The sequence below is a fragment of the Rhinatrema bivittatum genome, chromosome 1 (assembly GCF_901001135.1).
Source record: "Rhinatrema bivittatum chromosome 1, aRhiBiv1.1, whole genome shotgun sequence".
Lineage (NCBI taxonomy): Eukaryota > Metazoa > Chordata > Amphibia > Gymnophiona > Rhinatrematidae > Rhinatrema > Rhinatrema bivittatum.
The window spans coordinates 420,126,940-420,154,744 of record NC_042615.1 but is presented as its reverse complement, the minus strand read 5'-3'; the positions used below and the strand labels follow the sequence as shown (position 1 = coordinate 420,154,744).

Sequence of the window (27,805 nt, the reverse complement as noted above, 5' to 3'; positions counted from 1 at the left end):
AACTCCTAGATTGGCTACAGGGAGCTAAGATCTTCACTAAACTCGACCTCCGTGGTGCTTACAATTTGGTGCGAATTCGCCCCGGAGATGAATGAAAGACCGACTTCAACACACACGATGGACATTACGAGTACTTTGTTATGCCCTTTGGACTTTGTAATGCTCCAGCGGTCTTCCAAAAACTAATGAATGAGGTACTCAGAGACATGCTTCACTCGTCCGTGATAGTCTATCTAGATGATGTCTTAATTTATTCCAAGGTTCTGTAGTCTCATCGTCACCATGTGAGACAAGTATTACAATACCTTAGAGCAGAGCTTTCCAAACTGTGTGTCGGGACACGTTAGTGTGTACCTGCAGTGTGCAGGTGTGTCGCGCAAGCCCGGTCAACTCTGATGCGAGTTTGGGCTTTTTTTTTCCTAGAGATTCACTTTTTTTTTTCAGTTTATGGGTTGCTTATTATTGGGTGATTTTTGCTGTCAATCGCGTTTTTTTGGGGGGCTTGGTGGGTGGAACGAGCCCAGCCATCCTTGCATTGGCTGCTGCTGCCGATGAGGCCTGGCCATGAGGAGTACTGACTGCAAGCAGCAGTGTCTGGTGATCATGGAAGGGAGTGAAGCACTTAACTGGCAACAATCAAAAAGACGAGGTACATGAGTGTGGGGGCCAGACATGTGCTGGGGGGAGAGAGATGAGTGAGTGGGGGGCAAACGTGCTGGGGGGACAGACATGTGCTTGAGGGGGAGAGATATGAGTGTGTGGGGGCTAGACATGTGCTGGGGGGAGGAGAGAGATGAGTGTGTGGGGGACAGACAATTTGTTTTATTATTGTTTCTCATAAATTATAACAATAACATGAATCTTGGAATATATATTTTTAATATAAATTTAAGGTTTTCATGAGATAGGTTGTGTCGTGAAACATTTTATTTATGTATATATTTAAGGAAACATACATAAATTGTCGAAATATGTTTCGTTCGTTTAACCTTTAACCTCTGGTTTACTAGTAGACTGAATTACCGTGTCGTGAAATTATGTTTGTCTAAAAAGTGTGTCACCAACATGAAAAGTTTGGAAAGCTCTGCCTTAGAGATAATCGTCTATTCGCTAAACTTGAAAAGTGTATGTTTGAACAGGAGTCACTACCCTTCCTGGGTTACATTGTCTCGTCTACGGGGTTCCAAATGGACCCAGACAAGGTTTCCGCTATTAAGGATTGGCCGCAGCCTGTAGGGATCAAGGCCCTACAACAGTTTCTTGGATTTGCGAACTTCTACTGACAGTTTATCCCTCATTACTCCCAAAAGGTGGCACCAAGAAGGATGCCAACCCTAAGGATTTGCCACCATCGGCTTGTATAGCTTTTGAAGAATTAAAGGAGGCCTTTTTGCAGGATGTCTGCCTTCACCATCTGGATCCTCTATGATCCTTTATAGTGGAAGTGGATGCCTCGAACATTGCGGTCGATGCAGTTCTAGTCAAGTATCTGAGAGTGGGAGATTACTACCTTGCTCCTACTTCTCCAGGAAGTTTTCCCCTGCATAAAAAAAATATGGTATTGGCGATAAGGAGCTCCTTGTAAGTAAGCTCGCCTTTGAGGAATGGAGACTGTGGCTGGAGGGGGCGCAGCATCCCATTGTGGTATATACAGATCACAAGAATTTGGAGTTCCTATGTCGTGCCCAGCAGCTGAATCTGAGACAGGCTCGCTGGTCTCTATTTTTTAGTCGATTCCACTTTTCCCTGCGTTATAGGCCTGCAGCAAAGAATATACGGGCTGATGCGTTATCACGGAATACGGAATCTGAAGACTTGCCAGACCCTCCCCAGTACATTTTAGATCCTGCATGTGTGCTCGTGGCTACTACTGATCTACCTCCTCCCGGGAAGACAGTAGTCCCTGTTTGTCTAAGAGAAAAGGCTCTCTCCTGGGCCCATGACTCACTCACCACTGGACATTCTGGTAGAGCGAGGACCTTAGAACTCCTTACTCGATACTACTGGTGGCCTCACATGAGACGCAATGTTCACCTTTACATTGATTCCTGTCCAATCTGTGCCAGACAAAGCCGTTGTCTGGTCGCTCCTGGGGGTTTCTACAATCACTGCCAATCCCTGCAGAGCCATGGACACATCTATCCACAGATTTTGTAGTGGATTTACCATCATCGGAGGGGAAGACCGTTATTTGGGTCACTGTGGATCGTTTTTCCAAAATGACCCATTTTGTGCCTCTGCCCAAACTGCCATCTGTGCCACAGTTAGCACAACTCTTCATACAGCACATCTTTTGTACCCATGGACTCCCTCTTCACATCACTTCTGACAGAGGTCCCCACGGCTAGATACTGGAAGGCTCTTTGTAAAAAATTTGGCGTGTGCCTTGACTTCACTTCTGCGTTTCATCCCCAAAGCAACGGACAGGTGGAACGTACTAATCGCTCATTGAAGACTTTCCTTCGAACAATCTAGGAGACCAACAAAATAACTGGGTTTCTCTTCTTCCATGGACTGAATTCTCATAAAACAATCATGTTCATTCAGATACGGGTGAGTCCCCCTTTTAACTAGTCTATGGTCGTCAACCCAGGTTGCCATTACCTCTACCCTTGTCTGTACCATCTCCCGCAGCCCAGTTATCTGCACAGCAGCTCCACTCTCTTTGGGAATCTATTCAGACCAAGCTGCACCACACTGTAGCCATTGCCAAGAGGAATGCGGACAAACATCACCGTCCCGCTCCGGTGTTCCATCCCGGCGATAAGGTATGGTTAAGCATGAAGCATGTTCGCCTCCGCCTCCCTTCCATGCGTCTGGCACCCCAGTTTAATGGTCCATTCCGGGTATCAGAGAGAGTTGGCACCATCTCCTACCGCCTTTGTCTTCCCAGTTCAATGAAAATCTACGTTTTTCACTTATCATTACTTAAACCCCTGGTACTGTCCAGATTCGACCGCAGACCCCCTGATCCTTCTAACATTCCTGCTGAGGATGACTCCATTTATCAGGTTCGTGATGTGCTTGATGTTCGCTTCCAGCACCGCCGGTAGAAGTATCTGTTATCTTGGGAGGGCTGCGGTCCTGAAGATAATACTTGGGAGCCTGCCTCCAATATATTGGATAAATCGCTTCTCCATCGCTTCCACCAGGAACATCCAAATGCACCGGGGCCCCCGAGGAGGGGGCATAAGAGGGGGGGGGGGGTACTGTTATGATCCCCGGTCGTGGGACGCCTCGACCAGGCCTCTACATCTCCTCCAGCCAGCCCCGAAGCAGCACCCGGCGGTCCGGCGCTCTCTCCGGGCCGCAGCCTGACCTTTCCGCGGCGGCGTCTCCATGAGGGAAACGCCACCGAGCTCCTGAACGTCCTGCCCTGACGGGGCAGCGCGGGAAAATTCAAGTCGCCCTTCCTCCTGATGTCAGATGCTGGCAAGTATTTAAAACTGTGCTCACTGTTCCTTCTTTAACCTTGCAAACAAGGTTCCCTCTTTGAGATTGGCTAGTTGCTGTCTTCGTCCTTGATCCTGTGTGTTCCTGGTTCCAGCTCTGCCTCTCCTTAATTGCTCCTGCTTCTCGCTCCTGACTTGACTTCGGCTCGTCTTCCTGGCTCCTGACCTCAGCTCATCTCCTGACTTTGACTTCGGATCGTTTCCTGGCTCCTGACTTCAGCTTGTCCTTGGCTTCTGCTGTCTGCCGCCTGTCCTGACCCTTGGCCTGATTCTACTTCTTGCATCTCTGCTGCCCACCTTGATTTGGAGTTCTTCTCGACTTTCGGCCTCCGGAGACCGCTCCTAAGTCCAAGCAGCTCGGGTCCTACAGGCTCCTCTTAGGGGGATCGCGGGCTTCCAGTAGTAAAGTTCCTGTTGGTCTCCTGGCTCCGACTTCTTCCTTGCGCCTAAGTCCAAGTGGCTCGGGTCCCCAAGGGCTCCTCCCGGGGGGATCTCGAGTCTCCAGTGGTGAAGACTCTCTCGGATCTCTGCTTCAAGTCCGCCTCCCGGCTACGACTCCGCTGTGGGTTTTCCTCCAGCGCTGCATCACCATCTTCTAGCCGGCCGAAGGGTCCACGATCGTAACAGGAACACAGGAAGGACCACGGGAACACAAGAGCACTGAAAGACACAGGAACACAGGAATGCAGGACACTGGAACAAGCACAGGAACAAGGAACGCAAGAACATTGGAACAAGCACAGGAACAAGGAACGCAGGACAGCAACTAGCTTCATGATACGTAACGACCCGTTTGCCAAGGAGAGGAACTGTGGGAAGGACCTCACCTCTTAAGTGGTGCTCAGGTGACGTCATCGGGAGGCATCCGGCCCGAGGTTCCCGCCCTGGGCCCTTTAAAGGAGGGAGCGCGGCTGCACACGCACCTAGGGGCGGGGCCGAGGACGCAGAACCCCGACAGGAGCTCCGCTGTGAGGCCTGCGATGATGGAGGAGAGCGGGGAAGGCGCGGAGGATGCCATGAGCTGGCTGCAGTGGCAAGAGAGGAGTGCCCGGAGCTCGTGGAGGGAAGCACGAGGTAAGCAGGCCCAGTTGCGGCACCAGCGCGGCCTCCTCCTTACCGGCTTAGGCTTCTCAGGATGTTGTTGATGGAAGGCTTGGAGAAGAGTTTTGTCCAGGATGTGGTGGGAGGGCTCCCATGAGTTTTCCTCTGGTCCAAAGCCCTCCCATGACAGGAGGTACTCCCAACAACCTCTTCGGTGGTGAACGTCCAGGACCTCCCGGACCTGGAGGGTGGCCATAGTCTCTTCACGGATGAAGTCAATGCTTCAATGGTTCGCTATTGTTCTCGGACATGGGCGGCTAAGCCAAGGATGGCCTGCAAGGTGGGAGACCCCCCCCCCCCCCCCCCCCCCCCCCCGAGTCCATGGCCTTGGCAACCTGCTGCGCTGGAGGTGGACCCTTGACCTGGTGCAGGATTGGTACGGCCCTCCGGTTGGACCCGGAGAGCGCCTGCCACCAGGAGGCGGAGCACAGGAGACAGAGGCTAGCTGGAGCTTCACCAATAGCAACCCGGGGTTCCTCAGGTTGAGCCCTTGGTTACCCGGGCCGCCTGGTCTTAGGTGGGCCTCACAGGATCTCCTAGAGAGGAAGTGTAGAGGAGTGTCCACCACGGACAAGGGTGGGCGGTCGATGTCCAAACCAGAATGTCCAGAGGTCACAGGAGGCCAGAACAGAGGGTCCAAATGGATAGCGAGGATCAAGGCCAGAGTAATAATTCAGAATGGTCAGCCGAAGCAGGGCTCAGTACCTGTAGTCAGGTCAGGCAGAGGTCACGTTCCAGGCAGCGATCAGGAGTAGTCAATGTTCAGGCAGAGGTCAGTTCCAGGCAGCAAACAAGAATAGTCAGGAGCAAGCAATTTTCAGTACCGTGAGATCAGTCTGAAGGGTACTACCAGGGATGGAGAGACGAAGGAACAGAAGACGCTGGAACAGGAGACAGAGGAGATGCTGGAACAGGAAACGCTGGAACAAGAGACCTGGAACAAGAGACACTGGAAGGCAAACTAGACACACCAGCATGTACGACCCGATTGCCAAGGCACTGTTCAGGGGAACAGGCCTTGCCTTATATAGTGGAACAGAGTGATCACGGTCGGAGGAACCACTAGGCGAGCTAGGCCTGTGCCTAGGGTGCCGAGATTTAGGGGGCACCGCCGCTGCTCATGCCACTTCAGGCAGCAGAATTTTAAAAGGGCAAAAAGTGCTCCTTCAAAATTCTGCCTAGCCCCCACCTCACCCTGCTTCCCCCCCCCTCCCCCCGTTGTGCCATCCTCCCGATGCTCCCCTGGTGGTCCAGCAGAGGGCCCGAGAGCGATCTACCACTCCCGGGGCCTCGGCTGCCACTAACCAAAATGGCACCGATGGCCTTTAGCCCCTACCATGTGACAAGGGCCAACCAATGGCACCAGTAGCCCCTGTCACATGGTAGGGGCCGAAGGCCACTGGCGCCATTTTGAATAGTGGCAGCCGACGACCCGGGAGCGGCAGATCACTCCCGGGCTCCCCGCTGGACCAGGTGTTTTGTGAGGTTTTTTTGGGGGGTGGAAGGGGAGGTTGGAAAGTGGGGAAGTGGCGGCATGTGGTCCCTGCCCCTGGAGTCAAGGCTGCGACCGGGGGCGGGGCTGGGGCGGCACGACGGGGGGGGGGGGGGGGGGGGCGGCGCAAGGCTGAAGGTGCCTAGGGCGTCCAATCTCCTTGCACGGGCCCTGAGTGTATCATCAGGGAGCACCAGGTTCGGGTTTCCCACGCTTGGCCCTTTAAATAGGGCAATGTCGGCCACGCGCGTGCCGAGGAGCAGGAAGACACGGAGCCCCTGCGGGAGCTCCGCTGTGAATCCGACATCGGAGATGGTGAGCGGGGGAGCCGGGGATGCTGCGAACTCACTGCGGCAGCAGAGGAGGTAAGCCTGGAGCTTGTAGATGGACGGGAGAGGTGAGCAGGACTGGCCGCGGAGCGCAACAGTATGATTAATAAGTGTATGTGTGAGAATAGATATAGGAGTCATTATATATACTGTACCCACACTGTTTGTATATAAAACATATCATATGATTGTTTGTAATAGATATATTACAATTTGTATAGAAAGTTTTATATAGAATAATTGTTTGGGGGATACAAATGTTATATGCTTTGAAACTGTAATTCCCTTATCTGTGATTCCATGGAAAAGATGGCCACCTTACCTTCCCCCAACCTATTTGTGCACCCCTCTGCTAGAACACAATGCATGTATCCCCGACTTTTGTATTTCCTCTCTCCTGGATTTATTCTTCTTTTCCACCATCCTCTCATGAAGGAAAGGAAGAGAACCAACACAACATCCATAATATATGCTAGTCTTCCTTCTCTCTGAACCATCTTCTTCCTAGGGCTGCCAACTGGGTCCAGATTTTCAGGACAGGTTGATCCAGTCCTAGTTTTACTCCATTGCATGCTAAGACTTATTATGATTTCCCTATTGCATTCCCTAAGAAAAGCAAGCCTATAAGTACCTGCATGCAGGGGAGTAAAACCAGGACTGGATCAACCTGTCTTGAAAATCTGGACCCAGTTGGCAACCCTATTTCTTCCACTTCTTCCTGTATTTTCATCTTTCCCTTGCACAGGTCTGTCTTACCTCTTCAGAGTTGTCTGCACCTGCTGTTTGACTCCACTAAATCTATACAGAATGGGACAAAACAGTTAATAGAAAGCCTATACCTCCAGTCCTGCAAATAGACACTCTGTGTCTACAGAAACACCCCTAATAATGCATGTAGAGTAGAATTAGGATGTTTCCTCTTATTACTCATCATGCAGAAAAGAATATTCAAATTCTGGTTTCATCTCAATAACAGTAACACAAACTCCCTCCACTACCAGGCACTCTGTGAAGTAACACAAAACCCTGGAAAAACACATCTGTGTAGCAAAGCTACCATACTCATCCAGCACTAGCACCCAGAATTCAAACTACAACCTGGTCTACGAAAAGGCAGCAAATACTGCAACATGCTCTAGAACAGCGGTTCTCAACTGGTGTGTCGCGTAGAGATGTGAATCGGAACCGGAATCAGTTCTGATTCCGGTTCCGATTCACATCGTGGTTTTTTTTTTCATCCGGCCCGATCGCGGTTTTGTTTATCGGCTGCGCCCGAGCCGATAAACAAAAAACCCACCCCGACCCTTTAAAACTAATCCCTTAGCTTCCCCCACCCTCCCGATCCCCCCCAAAACTTTTTACAGGTACCTGGTGGTCCAGTGGGGGTCCCGGGAGCGATCTCCCGCTCTCGGGCCGTCGGCTGCCACTAATAAAAATGTCGCCGATGGCCTTTGCCCTTACCATGTGACAGGGTATCTGTGCCATTGGCCGGCCCCTGTCACATAGTAGGTGCACTAGATGGCCCGCGCCATTTTTAAAGATGGCTAAGGGATTAGTTTTAAAGGGTCGGGGTGGATTTAGGGGTTATTTTTGTGTGCCGTTTTTCCCGCCCTCCCCCAAAACGATAAGAGAACCCCCACGAATAATTTCGTGGGGTTTTCCTATCGTTTTGGGGGAGCCCCCGATTTCTGACGATTTTGAAAATATCGTACGATATTTTCAATCGTCCGAAGCCCGATTCACATCCCTAGTATCACGCACCCGCTGCTCTTCCCCCCCCCCTTTCACTTCAATGAGACGAACACTGCTGCTGTTCCTGCCCTGGCTATCAGCACATTCAAGCCCCGAGGGGAATGGCAGCAGTGTTTGTGGAAGCCGGCAATAGGAACATGACCTTTTCTTCTTCCCGCCCCTGTGGACCAGAAGAGGAAGTGATGTTTACCGGGCACGCGGGAAGAAGAAAAGACCATGCATGCCTGCTGCTGCTGCAGAAATCACATCCCAAGGCTCTCCCTGGCCCACTACACACAGCAGTTTGCCTGTGCTGCGATCATCACAGCACTGAGCAGTCAGCTGAGAATGTGGCCGTCAGGATTTCCTGCCACGCGGCTGTTGGGGAAATCCATCCATTAGCTGCCTGGACCCAGAGTTCAAGATCGATGCTGGCTGGCCACTTTGCCAGGGGCTGCAGGAGTACAGCTCCGCTGCCCCTCCCCCCCCCCCCCCCACACCATCGCCTTGGCCCGGCTCCAACCTCCCCTTCTCTCGCAAGCGCGACACCAGCAAGAAAATATACAATTAATAATAATCAAACTGCACAAAACTAAAATATAAAAGGCTGGGGTGGGGAGAAGAAAAAGCATAGAGTTACATTCTCAGCTGATTGCTCTATGCCGCGATCGCAACACAAGCAAACAGCAGAGTGCTGCCTTCTTACCGCTGCGGGGTGGGGGAGGTCACTCCTGTTGCAGCCTGTCAGCTGTGCTGTAGCTGCCAAGTGTGCTGTGGGTAGGGGTGAGGGTGAGTGAAACAGACAGTGCGCCAGCATGTGTGTAAGTGTATGAGGAAATGTGTGTGTGTAAGAGAGAAAACTGCTCAGGAAAGTCACCGGTGTGTGTGAGAGAAAGAAATTGGTCTGGGACATGACTGATGTGAAAGAAAGAGATTTAGTTCAGGGAGGTGACTGGTGTGTGTGTGTGAGAGAGAAAGAGATATTGGCCAGGAAGATGACTGGTGTGTGTGAGAGAGAGAAAGAGACATTGGTCAGGGAGGTGGCTGGTGTGTGTGTGTGAGAGAGAAATAGATTGGTCAGGGATGTCTCGTTTGTGTGTGAGACAAACAGATTGATCAAGGAGGTGACGTGTGTGAGAGAGAGAAAATTGGTGTGTGTGTGTGTGAGATAGACTAGTCATGGGCCCTAAGGAAGAAGAGCATGAGGATAGAACTTCAACAGCCCTTGCTGCTTCTGGTATCTGCTATTTGCCTACAAGGGAAAGTAGTAGGAGAGTGTGAGCAAGGGCTCACTAATGTTGCTATTACAGATGGAAATACAATATAGAAATATAATTGAATTTCTTTATTCTCTTATATTCTAATTTATGGTAAAGAAATCTCTAGCTTTAGAAAGCCGAGTGCAAAACCCAGCCAGCGCCCCCCTTGCTGAGAAACACTAACTACACACCATAATTTATTATGCTTAGGTTGGTACATATAGTTACAGACAAGGAAAGGAATGTATAAGGCTGTATCTCCTCCCACAGCCCTCCCTGCACCTGATTCTAACACAGACTTTTTCATAGCTGTACAAACTAATAAGAAAAATTGCCATTTAGGAACAGCATGTAGGCAGACAGGATGAAGGACGCAGCAAAAGTACATCCAATTTTTAGGTTAAAATTGAAAGTTGAAACTTGGCATTAGAATATGTTGTTTAAGAAGAATGAAAAGTATGGGAAGTCTGAAATGCATGAGAAATGCCTGAAGCAGAGATAACACTGAAATAAAGGCATCAGATAGGTTGAGTATCCTGAAATGGGGAGGAGTAAAATGATAAGCGAATGTACAATAGTATGTTGTTTTAGCTTTGTGGGCGTGCCTGCTTCTGTATGACACCTGTTCTTGTAAGTTCGTAAAATAAAGAAATTGTCTCACCAACTCTTTTTGTTCACTATATAATTTTCTGAGAAGGTGCAATACCACTTCCTCAAGAGTTACTGGAGAGGGTAAGTAAAGGTGGCTTTTTAAGTTTATTTGTCTTGATTGACTGCCATTTTAATTATTGGGTATTATGTGATGTGTCTGCTATTAAAAATATTTTATTGGTGCTTGGAGAATTTTTAATGATTGGATGTTATTCCATTTATCAGTTGTTTTGAAACATTTATTATATTCTAGTTTTAGAATTATTTTATATTTCTCAAGGAATGTATAAATATAAATGTGGAGACAAAAACTGAACTGAAAACAGCAAGAAGCCAAACTCTGTATGCAGTGCAACAATGCAAAAACAAAAATATTAGCTTTATGGTCACTTTTTTCTGTATTTGGTGAGGGTCTGTCTGTTTCTGCGTGTGTGACCCAGGTGAGGGTGTTCTGCGAGCTTGTAGTTTCTTGGTAGGGATCTAGAGCAACTTGGCTTGTTCTGTTTTCCTGGTGATCAGGGCCTGGTGTAATTTTTGCAGTGCTGCCTTTTCATAGGTAGGGTTGTTTCTGTTTGAGTTCCATAATGCAGGTGTAACTTTGTGCGCATTAGTTTGTGTACATTATTGCAGATCCTGGAAGTCTGTTAGGTGCTATATTTCTGTTTTGCACAGAATAACAGAGTGGCTTATTTGGGTTTCCATTCCAGTTTCTGTTTCCATAGTTTCTGTACTTGGTGAAAGTCGATTCTATGTGTGTGACTGAGGTGATGTATTTTACTAGCATGTAGGCATTTGCATCAATATTATTTGTTGTGTTTTCTCAATAGAACATGCATTGGTGGTAAATTACTGTTTTTCAGGAGGGCTATTGCACCTGGTAGGAGACAGTGTTTATGTTGCTGTTATTGAGATGACACCAGAAATATCTTTTTTGTATGGTAAATTGAACGGGGAGTGTCCTAGTTCTGTTCTGTAGCCATTGTTGGGGGGGTCAGGGTGGATCCTGTAAATACAGAATATATGTTTACATTTAGCCCCGTGACGATCATGTATTCAATGTGTCACGCACGTGAGAACCATCTGTCAGGTGTGTCCGGACAGAAAAAAGGTTGAGCACCACTGCTCTAGAAGATCACCAATTTACCTCCTATTGGGAGGTACAAATTGGAAAACAGAACAAGCTGGATTATTACAAATCAGCAATCACAGACTAGAAAGATGCAGGCAAAAACCAAAATGGAACTCAAAGAAGCCAGACTCTATATGCAATGAACACTGGAGAAACAGAAATTAATTTCCTCCTGTGCTGTGCAAAATTCAAAGATATCAGAGATGAACACTTCCCAAAGCTGACAAAGAAAATGAAAGTCTTTCCATAACAAATGAACAAGAAGAACTTTGAACATTCCTGGGGGAAACAGGAGAAACGGCAGCTATAGCAGCAAAATATGTAATATTCTGCCACCAGTCAGAAATGAAACCTGAGCATGTCAATAAAATTATCTGAATCTAAATCAGGCTATTTCAATCAGCCATGCCTCTCTCTACTCCATCCCCGATGCTGCCTTTAGCCCACAATGCAGCGCGCCGCTCGTGCTGAAATCCCACGTGCAAAACCTTTTCCAACCGTAAGATGGAGACCGGCGACGTCATGCAAAGTCACGTGACTAGCTTTTTTTTTTTTTTTTTTTTTTTTTTTTTTTTTAAACTAAGCTATAAGAACAGATGTTATTGACTGACGCACAGCGTCGGCAGGAAGTTGCATTTCACCTTTTAACGAAGATTGGTTGAAGCAAGTGAAAGCTTTGCCGTTGTTGGGGCGTGCAGAATAGAGTCCAGTGCTTGCACTTGTAGGAACCGCGCGGAGTAAGCCTAGCAGAGAGGCGTGCGCGATTGTTGAGTGCGCGTAGTGGAGAAAGGAGAGCTTCGGCGCGTGGCGGGAAAAAGAGCGCCGGGGTCGGCCCCTGTATTATATTCAGCTCCCGGCGGAGGGAGCGCGCACGCCATGTTCCGCATGGAGGGCCCCGGTCCCAAGCTGGACCCTGAGGAGATGAAGAAGAAGATGCGCGAAGACGTAGTAAAATCTGTCCGCAACTTTTGTATCTATGTGGTGGTGCTGAGAATCAGTAAGTAAACTGTGAGCTGTCCTAGAGCCTGCAGCTGTTTCACATTCCTTCCCCGCCCTATCTTTATCCAGGGCGTTATAGCGTGCGCGCGCGCGCTGGCCCGTGCCCTTGTGAAACCTTGGCGGGGGCGTAGTGTGGCCCAGGCGCGCTTATCACCATTTGAGATGGAAGAAGAATTCTCCCCCCCCCACTAGGATGACAGTTAACTTTTCAGTTTCTTTAACTCTCCGGGTAAGCTAGTATAACTCTCGAGATAAGTATTACTCTGTGCTTTTTGTTGGGTTAGAAAGATACATTTAAACAAAATGCTGCTGAAAATTATAGCTTTGCATTTTCGCTTTGGAAAAACGCATCGTTGAGCATTACATTTCAGCTCCTTAGGTACTTTTGGGGTGGAAAAAATGTTTTAAAATGTTAAGTGCCAACCAAGACTTTTAGGAGTGAACCGAAAAATGTTTACCATTTGCAAATTGGTGTGTGTGTGTGTGTATGTTGGGAGGGGGGGGGGTATTTTTTTTTTTCTAATTTGTACTTTTAACCTTATTTTGCTTCTTTTTTGCTCATTTTTTGGGAGGGTGATGTTTTCCTTTAGCTCACTTTTTTCACTGTCGTCATCCTTTTCTACCTTAGTTCTCATTTCCTCTTTCCCTCCTTCCTTTTCTTCATCATGTGTCTCAGGTTGAAGCACCCTTCCATTTCTATCTATAGTATCTTATTTTTGTGGCCTTCACATCTCATGATGGTGCTTCAAGTTGCTTACTCTTTATGGCAGTGGTGCTTTTGGGCCCACACCTTTTCCCATCATTCAAGGCTTGTACCTTCTTTTCCTGGTGCAGTTACAGGCCGATACCGAAAAACCCGTGGGAGAGCCTGCGAGCGCCTGCTCTCCTGAAGTGCACCCAGGCCTCTCTCCTGGGTGTGCAATTCAGTAAAACATAAATATGTAAATGAGGGCCTGCGGTAAAAGGAGGTGCTAGGGACACTAACGCATCCCTAGTGCCTCCTTTTTGTCAGCAGACGCGGCTGTCAGCGGGTTTGACAGCTGACGCTCAATTTTTCTGGCGTCTGTTCTTGAACCTGCTGACAGCCACAGGTTTGGAAAATGGACGTTGGCAAAATTGAGCGTCCGTCTTCCAACCTGCAGGCAGATTTTACATTTTTTTTTAAATATCTTTTTTTTACTTTTGGGGCCTCTGATGTAATATCGCTATGATATTAAGTCGGAGGGTGTACAGAAAAGCAGTTTTTTTTTCTGCTTTTCTGTACACTTTCCCTGTGCTGGCTGAAACAAATGCAGGTGTTAACTTTTGAAAGTAAAATGTGCTGCTTGGCTGCACATTTTACTTTCTGGATCGCATGGGAAAAACTAATAGGCCCATCAACATGCATTTGCATGTTGCGGGCGCTGTTAGTTTCGGGGGGTTTGGCCGTGTGTTTTTGACGCGCTATTACCCTTTACTGTATAAGGGGTAAAAGTGCGTCAAACGCGCGGCCAGACATGGGCTAACAGTGTGCTTCGCTGGAGCGCACTTTACTGTATCGGCCCATTAGTCTGGGCAGCATGTTTTTGCTGCCAGCTGCAGTAGCAGTAGTCCTGAACCTGGCCTAGCAGGTGTCAGCTATGAAAATTTGGTTACCTGGGTGACCGGGAGTTTTGGTTTTTTTCACCTCTGATTTCAGCTTAACTGATTTTGAAGCAAGGATGAGCAAAATCTAATTGAATCATGTTAGTCATTTTCATATTCCTAAGAGCATTTATATCTATATTTTGACTCTTCTTTCCCCAGCTCCATTCATCTTAAAGAAGTTGGACAGCATCTGAAAATTGGCAAAGATGCCAGAAACACAATGTGAAAAGGCTACATTTTATTTTTCTGTTGAACATTTGCAAACGGAGCAGACACCACAGGCCTCAGTTCCTGAAAGGACCTTAAATTCTTTTTATTTAAAACCAAGTCTATCTGAATAGTAACGTAGCTGGAAATACGAGACTGGTCATCGTCTCTGTATGTTAAGCTGCTAATCAAGAGGTTTGTTATGATGCTGTCATGTCTGTACTGTACAGTAAATCTGAGTTATAGGATACCAATCCTGAATTGTAAACAAGTTATGAAACTTAGTTTTGTCATACTTTCCCTAGTTAACTGTCATGATGATGCTGTTATAAAGCTACCTCTTAAACACCACCACTGTGGTTGCCATGGCAGTAGAACCTCCTTATTGTGAAAAGCATGAAAAACTATGCTCAATTCATGTGATCTGTAGATTAAAACTGAATTCTTAAACCTAAAGGTGCTATTTTATTTTTTTTAGAATACCATTACTCCATTTGCCTTAACTATTTTTAATAAATACAACTGAGTTATAACTATTTCAGGGTTCTGTGGGGTAGGGTTTTTTTTATTTGTGGAATCATTATTTCCTAGTGTGTAGTAGATGGACTCAGGATCAATGGGTATAGTGTGCTCCTGATAGCAGTTGGAGGTGGATCAGATTTCAATCTGACGTTAGCCCTAGTACATATACCCCTGGAGGATGCTCTGCTCTTCAGTATTTTCCGTCTCCATAGCAGTTCGAGACTCTATACAAGCTTGCACATCGTTAGAGTATTCTAACCAAAGAAATCCAAAACAAGAAGAAATCTTACCTCTACAGACGAGCCCCACTTTCCTGCGGTGATACCTATGGGTCCCTCCCCCAGTTGAGAATTCCCTAGGTGATTTCCGCGATCCCCCTGTCCGGCAGCTGGTTCTCGGCGTAGAATTAGCCCTCGACATCGGGTGCAGCCAAGAGGCAGCGGGTGCAACTTCAAGCATGGCGGTGAAAGTACCTTTCTCTCTCCCCCTGCAGCCGGAGACCGCCCGGAATGAGACTGGGAAACACCGAGACAAGGTAAGGTAGAAAACTTCCTAAAAGTCTCTGGTCTCCAAGGCTCGAAGAGCAGCACAGATCGCCAGCCGGCGTCAGTGCCACCGGGTTGATCAGCCCTATCTGAGTTAGACCCGGTCCGATACGAGGGTCCACCCACGTAGAGACCCTCCGAGGTGGTCGCCATATTACTCGTGAGGTCGCCGTCGCCATCCTGTCCGCCAATTCGATCTGTGCGCACAAAATCACTTGTGCACACACCGGCGCGCGAGTATAAGTGTCGTGTGCACAGCGATGCGCACGAGGGAGCCGGGCGCACAGCCACACACACTCAACTGGGCCAGGCGCATAAGTGAACACCGTGCGCACAGCGGCACGACATCTGATTGAGCGCGCATTCGACCTACACGTGTAACTTTGGTGCACCCGGAGCGCATAACTAAGCCTCCTGGTGTAGACTTGAACGCACAAACCGGAGGTTGCTGCAATCCTATGCGCTCAAGGCTCAGGTCCTCTGCCCCGCATGCCACATTGGAGCTGTACAGCACGAAGAGGCCACAGCCCTGTGTCTACAGTGCGAGGAGACTCTGGGTGAACCAGGTCAAGGTCCTCCCCAGCCGGTACTGGGACTCCGGATCCACCAACAGTACACCGGAACTCGCTACTACCAGCAGGAGCCTTCTTCAAACGGGCCTCCCCGGGGACACAGCGCCTCTTAAATTTAGACCCAGCATCTTTCTCCTGGGTAGAATTTTTCACAGGTCTACATACCTTTGTCCACATGCAACTGGTGCCCCAGATGACACAGCCTCCCCCAGAGGACACTAATATCTCGGGACCCACTAAACCCAGAGAAGTGCTCTCCCGCCCAAAAGCCCCAACATTGGGGACACTGACACCTCGGACGAGGATCAAGACTCCCTGGAGCGAAGGAGAAATCCCTCCAGGAACGGAACCTTACCAAAGAGCTCCTGGCTCTCAGAGAACGAGTCCGATCTCTGGAGGCTAGAGTAGCAGACCTGGAGGAGCTGAGGCAGACAGAGAGGTATATAGATGAGACCTTCAGGGACAAGAGTAGTCAAGTTCCAACTTCAGACTGGCAGCCCTGGTGCTGCCTTGGAGGAAGAAGGTCTCATGAGGGGAGAGCACCAACCAGGTGCAGCAGGAAAGGATCCTGTAGCAAGGACCTGCTCTCCAGGTGATGCATTGTCCTTTCGCACTGAGGATATCTCCAAGGCCTTCTGCCCAGGAGGGAAGGGTTAGGTCGGCTGTCATAGTTGGTGATTTGATTATTAGGAATGTAGATAGCTGGGTGGCTGGTGGGCGTGAGGATCGCCTGGTAACATGCCTACCTGCTGCGAAGGTGGCGGACCTCACGCGTCACCTAGATAGGATTTTAGACAGTGCTGGGGAGGAGCCGGCTGTTGTGGTACATGTGGGCACCAACGACATAGGAAAATGTGAGAGGGAGGTTCTGGAAGCCAAATTTAGGCTCTTAGGTAGAAAGCTTAAATCCAGAACCTCCAGGGTAGTATTCTCTGAAATGCTCCCTGTTCCACGCGCAGGTCACCAGAGGCAGGCAGAGCTCCGGAGTCTCAATGCATGGATGAGACGATGGTGCAAAGAAGAGGGATTCAGTTTTGTTAGGAACTGGGGAACCTTTTGGGGAAGGGGGGAGTCTCTTCCGAAGGGATGGGCTCCACCTTAACCAGGGTGGAACCAGACTGCTGGCACTAACCTTTTAAAAAGGAGAGCAGCTTTTAAACTAGAACAAAGGGGAAAGCCGACAGTCGCTCAGCAGAGCATGGTTCGGAGAGAGGTATCTTTAAAGGATACCAATGATGCATTAGAATTAGGGCATCCCGACAGTGAGGTTCCAATAATTAGAAAAGTAGTCCAAGTGCCTGTAACTAAAAACTCACCTGAGCTAAAAAATTCTAACTTATCCCTATCAATTAAAAAGCAGAATGAAAATACAAACAAAAACCAAACTTTGAAAGTTTGAATGCTAATGCCCGAAGTCTAAGAAGTAAGATGGGAGATTTAGAATGTATAGCAGTGAATGATGACATAGACTAATTGGCATCTCAGAGACATGGTGGAAAGAGGATAACCAATGGGACAGTGCTATACCCGGGGTACAAATTATATCGCAGGAGTGACAGAGAGGAGCACTTGGGAGGAGGTGTGGCGCTTTATGTCCGGGATGGCCATAGAGTTCAACAGATAAACATCCTGCATGAGACTAAATACAAAATTGAATCTTTATGGGTTAGAAGAAATCCCTTGTGTGTCGGGGAAGACTATAGTGATAGGGGGTATACTACCGTCCACCTGGTCAAGATGGTGAGACGGACAGTGAAATGCTAAGAGAAATTAGGGAAGCTAACCAAAGTGGTAGTGCAGTAATAATGGGAGACTTCAATTACCAACCGAAGAAGGTGCAAGAATACACTTAGGCAATCCACCTTTCAAATACAAGTATTCTTTAATGAAAAAGTCTTTCACTCAATGTAATCGGCAACTCCACAAAGCTTGCAAGCAATGTTTATATCAATCCCCCGACACGGGTCCGTGTTTCGCTTTGTCGCTGCATCGGGAGGGACCACAAATATAAATTTCAATCTACAACATAAAAAGTATAAGATTTGGTGGATCGCTACAAAATAGAAGGCTACATAACTTATAACATAAGTAAAATTAGTACATACCTTTCAACCAATCCGGGAGCGCAGAGCGCCCCCAGTGGAATACACTTTTAAAGAGCAGAAGTTGGTGCCAAAAAGCAATGACATCGCGAGACTATCTAGCCAATCAGGACAAAGCATGAGTTAACTAAATAAATGCCACTCTATTTCCCTGTTTAATCCTTTAGGAGTAGTGTCCAAATTAAAAATCCACCTTTGTTCCTTTCTTCCAAGCATTCCTGGGTAGTCTCCCCCTCTCGAATGTCGGGGGACCACCTCCAGGACCAAGAAAGAAAGAAAGATCAGAGATGGCATGATTACATTGTGCCCAATGACTTACCAGTGGTTCATCTATTCGTGACACACGGTATATGTGGGCAAAAGGACCCGCATGGTAAAAACCAGAATTATTGAACATTGTTCTAATATCCATTTGTCACGAATAGATGAACCACTGGTAAGTCATTGGGCACAATGTAATCATGCCATCTCTGATCTTTCTTTCTTTCTTGGTCCTGGAGGTGGTCCCCCGACATTCGAGAGGGGGAGACTACCCAGGAATGCTTGGAAGAAAGGAACAAAGGTGGATTTTTAATTTGGACACTATTACTATGTTCTACAGTTCTATGTAAAGCCCCCATCCGCTGTTGGGCAGTTCATCGTTTTATGTAAACCGGAGTGATTTGTAATTCCCACAAGACCTTCGGTATATAAAAATTAAAAATAAATAAATAAATAAATTACTCCTAAAGGATTAAACAGGGAAATAGTGGCATTTATTTAGTTAACTCATGCTTTGTCCTGATTGGCTAGATAGTCTCGCGATGTCATTGCTTTTTGGCGCCAACTTCTACTCTTTAAAAGTGTATTCCACTGGGGGCGCTCTGTGCTCCCGGATTGGTTTGAAAGGTATGTACTAATTTTACTTATGTTATAAGTTATGTAGCCTTCTATTTTGTAGCGATCCACCAAATCTTATACTTTTTATGTTGTAGATTGAAATTTATATTTGTGGTCCCTCCCGATGCAGCGACAAAGCGAAACACGGACCCGTGTCGGGGGATTGATATAAACATTGCTTGCTAGCTTTGTGGAGTTGCCGATTACATTGAGTGAAAGACTTTTTCATTAAAGAATACTTGTATGTGAAAGGTGGATTGCCTAAGTGTATTCTTGCACCTTCTTTGGTTGATACTTGCTTATGTGCAAGGTTTGCTTCTGTGTTGGAGACTTCAATTACCCCAATATTGACTGGGTAAATGTATCATCGGGTCACGCTAGAGAGATAACGTTCCTGGATGGAATAAATGATAGCTTTATGGAGCAATTGGTTCAGGAACCGATGAGAGAGGGAGCAATTTTAGATCTAATTCTCAGTGGAGCACAGGACTTGGTGAGAGAGGTAACTGTGGTGGGGCCGCTTGGCAATAGTGGTCGTAATATGATCAAATTTTATTTAATGACTGGAAGAGGAATAGTGTGCAAATCCAAGGTTCCCTGTACGTACCTGGATCAGTCCAGACAGTGGGTTATGTCCCCAATCCAGCAGATGGAGTCAGCACAAGCTTTGAGGGGGCGTATCCATATATACTACTACCCCCTCTGCAGGAGTTAAGTATCTTCTGACTCCAGCAGATGCGAGTAGGGGAATCAGGCTTCCTCTCTTTTTCCTTCTTTCTCATTTTCTTGCTTGATTATCTGGCTTGTTGCTGTCTTTTTCTTGTGGATCAAGTTTGTATCAATTTTGTACTAAGTAAAAAAAAAAAAAAAAATTGTAAGGCAGGGGCCTTTCAACTTCTGGGGAGTGGCTTCTCTTCCTTGTCTCTTCTCTGCGGCCTTGCTGTTTATTTCTCGTTGCAGCCAGGGGTAAGTTGGTTTTCCTTTGTAGTTTTTCCTTCACAGCTCAGCCCCCGGTGCCCGCGAAAGCCGGTGGACCCGGCCTCTTCGCTTTTACTCCCTCACCCGCGGCCATTTTACAGCTCCTCATGGGCTGCTGCGGCGCTTAGGAAAAGACGTCTGGGGCGGGTTGTGTGGCCGGGAAGGCCCCCCCCCCCCCCCCCGGCACCCTCCTCTATTTTCAGTCAGCGGGCAGTGCGGGCCGACCGGGCCCCCCCGCAGCGGCGCTTTTGTGCACGTGGCCCCCCCCCAGGCTTTTTCTCATTTTTGGAGCAGTTTTCTTGTCTCCCACAGCGATGCCGTGGCCGTCACGCTGTGCGGCCTGCGGCGACCCGGGGTCCCGGATTTCCCGGGAGGGCATCTGCGCGCGATGCCTTCCCGGGGGGGGGAAGGTACCTCACAATCCCTGATTTCTCTTTTTTGCCCGGGCGGCGCGGGCCGGCCACTCCGTCATTTTTGGTGGGAACGGTGGCCATTTTACACTCTGACCGCCCTGAGGCGCAGGCCACGAGGGAGAACGGATCCCAGGAGGATTCTACAAGCGGGGGTGCTCCCCCGATTTTGGTGCAGGAACCAAACACCCAGAGCCAGGGAGCAGGAACCACGCCGCTCCTCGAAGCGCACCCGAGCAGGCCAGGGTTCTCTCCGGAGTTTATCCTGCTCATGCATACCGCTTATCTGCAGGGGCTGGAAGCGCCTGTGGGATCCCCCCTCCTAAGATCCCACGGATGTCGCCCTAGACGCCGGCCCCCCCCCCCCCCGACCCTCCGGGAGCGGGGGCCTCCCACCCGAGTCCGCTCTGAGTCCGCGGCAGTGGGGGCGGTGCCAGACCCAGCGGGACATGGACCTGACCTCCCGGATGGGGGACAAGGGGACGGCACGCAGGACGGGGATGATCCGCGTACCCTATGCCTCTTCCAGAGGGAAGAGCTGGACGACCTCATCCCGCAGATCATTCAGGAATTAGATTTGGACCCGCCACCAGACCCGCCTGCCCCAGTAGCTCCCGCTGTCGTCGCTTCTTCAAAGAAGGGAGATCCAGTCCTGGCGGCACTCCGGCCGAGGGCTTGGGCCTTTCCCATTCATGACTCGTTTTTACAACTTCTCACCAGGGAATGGGACACCCCGGAGGCCTCCCTGAAGAGCAGCCGGGCCATGGAAAAGCTGTACCCGCTCCCCGAAGATTTTCTGGACCTCATCAAGGTCCCAAAGGTGGACTCCGCAGTGTCGGCGGTCACGAAGAGGACGACTATCCCAGTAACGGGAGGTGCGGCGTTGCGGGACAGACAGGATCGTAAGTTGGAAGTTTTCCTTAAGCGGGTCTTCGAGGTCTCCGCACTGGGTATGCGGGGGGTGATGTGCAGTTCGCTTGCCCAGCAGGCTAGTCTCCTTTGGGTGCAACAACTCCTCACATCTCAGGTCCTGCCGGCCGATGAGGCTGCCCAGGCAGATCGACTAGAAGCCGCAGTGGCGTATGGGGCGGACGCCTCGTACGACCTCTTTCGGGTCCTCGCAAGATCCATGGTTTCGGTAGTGGTAGCACGACGGCTACTGTGGCTACGCAACTGGGCGGCTGATACGTCCTCTAAGTCCAGTCTGGGCTCTCTTCCCTTCAGGGGCAAGTTCCTCTTCGGGGAAGATTTGGACCAGATCATCAAGTCCCTGGGGGAGAACGCTGTTCATCGGCTGCCGGAGGATAGGTTTCGACCATCCAGAGCGTTTTCTTCTTCTCGGACCAGAGCCAGAGCACAACGGCGCTACAGGGGATACAGACAGGCGGGCTCCCGGCCATCCGCCCCCAGTTCTCAGCCCGGGTCGCGCTCCTTTCGCGGGCGTCGGCCCGCACGCACTGCTCCCGGACCCGGGAACCCCTCTACCAAGTCTTCACAATGATGCCAGTCTCGCCCACTCCCCTGTCCCCAGGATTGGGGGCCGGCTAACGTATTTCTACGCGGAGTGGGCGCGGATCACCTCGGACCAGTGGGTCCTGGATACCATAAAACACGGCTACGCATTGGAATTTGTCCGCCCCCCGCAGGGAAGGTTCATCTTTTCTCCCTGTGGCTCGGACCTCAAGAGAAGAGCAGCGCAGCTGACTCTGGACAGACTCCGGGAGATAGGCGCTATTGCGCCCGTGCCCTTCGGAGAGGTGGGCTCGGGCCACTATTCCATCTATTTCGTCGTGCCAAAGAAGGACGGTTCCTTCCGGCCTATCCTAGACCTCAAGGAAGTCAACAAATCCCTTAGAGTCGTTCGGTTCCGCATGGAAACGTTCCGATCAGTGATTGCGGCGGTACATCGGGGGGAGTTCCTCGCCTCCCTGGACTTAACGGAGGCCTACGTGCACATTCCCATCCGCCCGGACCACCACCGTTTCCTTCGTTTCAAAATCCTGGCCCAGCATTTTCAGTTCACGGCTCTCCCGTTCGGATTGGCGACGGCGCCGTGCACCTTCACCAAGATCATGGTAGTCGTGGCTGCAGCTCTCCAGAAGGAGGGCATCCTGGTTCATTCTTTTCTGGACGATTGGCTCATCCGGGCGAAGTCATTCGATCATGGACGCTCAGCGGTGACTCGAGTAGTACGGTTTCTACACTCCCTGGGATGGGTAGTGAACTTCTCCAAGAGCTCCCTCATGCCCTCGCAACGCTTGGATATTTTGGGGGCGACCTTCGACACCCTACTGGGCAAGGTTTTTCTGCGCCAGGACAAGGCTCAATCCTTGCGGGATCACACACGATGGTTCTCTGCGTTACCAGAGCCCACCTCCTGGGACTACCTACAACTCCTGGGAGTGATGGGGTCCACCATCGACCTTGTACCTTGGGTTTTCGCGCTCCTCAGGACCTTACAGTGGGCGCTCCTCTCCCATTGGAAACCAGTATCGCAGGACTACCAGATGATTCTCCCGCTCCTGCAGAATGCCAGGGACAGTCTGGGCTGGTGGTTGGATCCGCCGAACCTGTCCCGTGGCGTGTCCCTCGATCTGCCAAATTGGGTGGTGGTGACTACCGATGCCAGTCTAGCAGGCTGGGGTGCAGTCTGCGATCGAAGCGCCACGCAGGGGACGTGGTCCACGGTGGAGGCGAAGTGGTCAATCAACCATCTGGAAACCAGAGCGGTCCGGCTAGCTCTGCGACATTTCCTCCCGCTTCTTCGGAACCGGGAAGTCAGAATCCTATCGGACAACGCTACCACCGTGGCCTACATCAACCGACAAGGAGGCACGCGCAGCCCGCAGGTCGCGCTCGAGGCGGCGCTGCTGGTGCAATGGGCAGAGAGTCATCTCGTCCGGCTAGCAGCCTCGCACATCGCCGGGGTGGACAACGTCCAGGCGGACTTCCTCAGTCGTCAACTGCTGGATCCAGGAGAGTGGTCTCTCTCCGACAAAGCGATGCAACTTCTCGTCCATCGGTGGGGAGCCCCCCACTTGGATCTGATGGCGTCCGCTCTCAACGCCAAGGCTCCACGCTTCTTCAGTCGCCGGAGAGAGCGCGGCGTGGAGGGAGTGGATGCCCTGGTCCTTCCGTGGCCCCCACATCTTCTGCTCTACGCTTTTCCACCGTGGCCCCTGGTGGGCAGGATGCTCCGCAGAATAGAAAGCCATCAGGGGACCGTGGTCTTCGTCGCTCCAGAATGGCCCAGGCGACCCTGGTTTGCAGACCTGCTACAGCTGGTGATCGACGGGCCAATCAGGCTGGGGCACCTCCCCCAGCTCCTACATCAGGGCCCGGTATTTTTCGAGCAGGCAGAACTCTTCTGTCTTGCGGCCTGGCTTTTGAGAGGCGCCGCCTCCGGCGTTGGGGCTACCCAGAGGCGGTAGTATCCACGCTATTGCGGGCACGAAAGACATTGACGTCGGCGGCCTACGTTTGAGTCTGGAAGGTGTTCGAGCTGTGGTGTACCAGCCAGGCCACGAGACCCGTTAAGGCTTCTGTACCTCAGATCCTTCAGTTCCTACAGACGGGAGTGGAAAAAGGGCTCGCCTATAATTCACTACGGGTTCAGGTGGCCGCCCTTGGTTCGCTGTTGAGCGATGGGGGCTCTCTTCTACAGCATCCTGACATTGCTCGTTTTCTCAAGGGTGTCAAGCATATGCGTCCTCCGTTACGGGACCCTTGTCCCTCCTGGAGTCTTAACCTTGTGCTTCGCTCCCTGTCGGGACCACCGTTTGAGCCGCTGCGCAGCGCAACGATAAAGGATCTCACTCTCAAGACTGTATTTCTTGTGGCCATCTGTTCCGCTCGACGCATCTCGGAGCTGCAGGCTCTGTCGTGTAGAGAGCCTGGAGTTTCGCTTCGCACCGTTCCCTCCTTCCGAAGGTGGTTTCTGCATTCCATGTGAACCAGACGGTGGAGTTGCCGTCCTTCTCCTCATCAGAGCCGAAGTCTCTCCGTCTCTTGGATGTCAAGCGCACTCTGCGCCTCTATCTGGAGGCTACAAATGAGTTCCGGATCTCTGACCATCTCTTCGTACTCTGGTCCGGTCCTAAGAAGGGGTCTCAGGCCTCGAAGACTACCATTGCCAGATGGCTGAAGGCCGGCATTGCTGCTTCCTACATTGGGGCGGGGCGGACTCCCCCACCCGGCATCATAGCGCATTCTACACGTTCTCAGGCGGCTTCCTGGGTGGAGGCTCGCTCGGTATCCTCTCTAGAAATTTGTAGAGCAGCCACCTGGAAATTGTTACAGACGTTCTCGAGGCACTATCGTGTGCACCTCGCCTCTTCGGTCTCTGGACACTTTGGCAAGCAGGTTCTCCGAGCAGGCCTCGCAGGACCCCACCCGATTTAGGGAAGCTTGGGTACATCCCACTGTCTGGACTGATCCAGGTACGTACAGGGAAAAGAAAATTTTTAGTTACCTGCTAATTTTCGTTCCTGTAGTACCATGGATCAGTCCAGACGCCCACCGTGTTTGGGTTCTTGATCCTGCTCAGCTCTGCGCTACTTCTTACTCACAGTGTTCTGTGTCTTCACAGTCGTTTCTTTTTTGCTGTTTTTCACAGCTCCCTACAAGTTGGTAGGATTTTTGCAGTTACTTGATCCTTCGGGGGTTTCTACTCGGGCTTTGATATACTCGATACTGAACTCCTGCAGTGGGGGTAGTAGTATATATGGATTCGCCCACTCAAAGCTTGTGCTGACTCCATCTGCTGGATTGGGGTCATAACCCACTGTCTGGACTGATCCATGGTACTACAGGAACGAAAATTAGCAGGTAAGTAATAATTTTCTTCTCTCGTGCTAAACTTTCAAAAGGGAAACTTTGATAAAATGAGAAAAATTGTTAGAAAAAAACTGAAAGGAGTAGCTACAAAAGTAAAAAATGTCCAAGAGACGTGGTCATTGTTAAAAAATACCATTCTAGAAGCACAGTCCAGATGTATTCCACACATTAAGAAAGGTGGAAAGAAGGCAAAATGATTACCGGCATGGTTAAAAGGGGAGGTGAAAGAAGCTATTTTAGCCAAAAGATCTTCATTCAAAAATTGGAAGAAGGATCCAACAGAAGAAAATAGGATAAAGCATAAACATTGGCAAGTTAAATGTAAGACATTGATAAGACAGGCTCAGAGAGAATTTGAAAAGAAGTTGGCTGTAGAGGCAAAAACTCACAGTAAAAACCTTTTTAAGTATATCCGAAGCAGAAAGTCTATGACGGAGTCAGTTGGACCGTTAGATGATTGAGGGATTAAAGGGGCACTTAGAGAAGATAGGGCCATCGCGGAAAGATTAAATGATTTCTTTGCTTCGGTGTTTACTGAAGAGGATGTTGGGGAGGTGCCAGTAATGGAGAAGGTTTTCATGGGTAATGATTCAGATGGACTGAATCAAATCACGGTGAACCTAGAAGATGTGGTAGGCCTGATTGACAAACTGAAGAGTAGTAAATCACCTGGACCGAATGGTATACACCCCAGAGTTCTGAAGGAACTAAAAAATGAAATTTCAGACCTATTAGTAAAAATTTGTAACTTATCATTAAAATCATCCATTGTACCTGAAGACTGGAGGATAGCAAATGTAACCCCAATATTTAAAAAGGGCTCCAGGGGCGATCCGGGAAACTACAGACCGGTTAGCCTGACTTCAGTGCCAGGAAAAATAGTGGAAAGTGTTCTAAACATCAAAATCACAGAACATATAGAAAGACATGGTTTAATGGAACAAAGTCAGCATGGCTTTACCCAGGGCAAGTCTTGCCTCACAAATCTGCTTCACTTTTTTGAAGGAGTTAATAAACATGTGGATAAAGGTGAACCAGTAGATATAGTATACTTGGATTTTCCTCATGAGAGGCTTCTTGGAAAAGTAAAAAGTCATGGGATAGGTGGCGATGTCCTTTCGTGGATTGCAAACTGGCTAAAAGACAGGAAACAGAGAGTAGGATTAAATGGACAATTTTCTCAGTAGAAGGGAGTGGACAGTAGAGTGCCTCAGGGATCTGTATTGGGACCCTTACTTTTCAATATATTTATAAATGATCTGGAAAGAAATACGAGTGAGATAATCACATTTGCAGATGACACAAAATTGTTCAGAGTAGTTAAATCACAAGCAGATTGTGATAAATTGCAGGAAGACCTTGTGAGACTGGAAGATTGGGCATCCAAATGGCAGATGAAATTTAATGTGGATAAGTGCAAGGTGATGCATATAGGGAAAAATAACCCATGCTATAATTACACAATGTTGGGTTCCATATTAGGTGCTACAACCCAAGAAAGAGATCTAGGTGTTGCGGAGCGCTCGGAGAGCGATCCCACTTCCTGAGAGAGGTGTGTCCTTGGGCCGTGGCTCGACCCCAGAGGATTCTGAAGAGGGCCGCGGGAGGCTTGGCATGCCCGAGCATGGGTAGGACGGAAGCAAGACTGGAGTGATGACCAGGCGACAGGCCCTCCTCTGGACCTGCACGCTTCGGAAGACCCAACAACGCAATGTTGGTCTTGTGAACAGTCCTCCGACCGTTCCCATCCCTTTCGGACCTGCCGCAGAGTACGGCACGAAGCGGCAGGCCGGACGGAGGCCAGGACAGCGAAGACTGGAACATAGATTCAGACGAGACTCAGAAGCAGGGTACTGGAAGTGCAGACGTAGACTCAGAAGCAGGGTGCTGGGAATGCAGACAAAGACTCAGATTCAAGATACTGGGCGTGCTGATGTAGACTCAGAAGCAAGATACTGGGAGTGCAGAGGTAGACTCAGAAGCAAGGTACTGAAGATGCAGAGGTAGACTCAGAAGCGAGGTACTGAAGGTGCAGATGTAGACTCAGGAACAAGGGCTGAAGGAAAACATGGGCACTGTCCCTCAGGGCACCCTGCTCAGACCACTCCTGGGACTGAGTCAAGGGCCACCCTGTCCCACGCGTCCCCAACACTGCCTTGGAGGGCAGGTCACGGACCACGCTGAGAACAGCAGAATGCAGGAGAGATCCAGGCGAAGCGAACTCCGATGCTGGGATACTGACATCCGAAGCCCCGTCGGCTGGCAGGAAGGAAAGCTCCAAAGCACAGGGACGAATCCCACCTGTTGGCCACTCCAGGGCCCAACAGGCCAGAAGGCTCAGGAGCCAGACGAAGACACAGGGCAGAACATCTGGGACTGGATTAGGAACTGGATCAGGCACCGACATCAAGGCAACAGGGAAGAAGCAGGATTGCTGCACACCGGCAGCCAAGGCAGGTAACAAGGTCAGGAACAAGGACTTCTCAGAGACTTAGAAACGAGGTACATGGCTTGCATCACAGATGGCCCTAATCAGCCCGCCCCGAGGGCTGGTCACGGACCACGGCGTGGCTAGCCGCGAGGTACCAGGACATTGGAGGACACAGGATCAAGGTGCTAGCTTACAGGAGATTCAAGAGCAAGGTACTTAGCTTTCAGGCGAGTTTCAGGATCAAGGTACAAGACTTGTATATCTGGGCTGGACCATGGATACCGGAATAGGAATCAGACCTCAAGGCAGGAACAGGAACAAGCGAACATCAGGACTGGAACAACTGGAGACATCAGGACTGGAACAGCTGGACAAGAAGCTCCGACAGAAAACATGGAACACTGGACCTTGCAGAAGGCTGGAACACAAGGCAGCTCCTGGAACGAGGATCTCAGGAGTGACCAACTCCTTGCGAAGGCAAAGACAGACTGAATGTTGAGCCCTTTAGTAGAGCTGAGGTGGACAACGCCCAGGGAGGGGTCAGCAAGGGGCCA

At 49.8% G+C, this 27,805-nt stretch overlaps 1 protein-coding gene across 1 annotated transcript; it reads left to right on the top strand.

Annotated features, from left to right (window-relative positions):
- The first annotated feature begins 11,741 nt into the window (after positions 1-11,741).
- Positions 11,742-14,432, top strand: TOMM5 (translocase of outer mitochondrial membrane 5). The gene is made up of 2 exons (XM_029603103.1): positions 11,742-12,141; positions 13,929-14,432. The coding sequence occupies exons 1-2, from the start codon at positions 12,021-12,023 to the stop codon at positions 13,961-13,963; spliced, it is 156 nt and encodes a 51-aa protein (XP_029458963.1). The 5' UTR covers positions 11,742-12,020; the 3' UTR covers positions 13,964-14,432.
- Positions 14,433-27,805: the final 13,373 nt, after the last annotated feature.

Excerpts from the sequence above, each read along its gene's own strand:
- TOMM5 (XM_029603103.1), top strand. The coding sequence starts at position 12,021 with ATGTTCCGCATGGAGGGCCCCGGTCCCAAGCTGGACCCTGAGGAGATG. Across the intron at positions 12,142-13,928 it reads TGTGGTGGTGCTGAGAATCA|CTCCATTCATCTTAAAGAAG; the intron begins GTAAGTAAACTG and ends TTCTTTCCCCAG.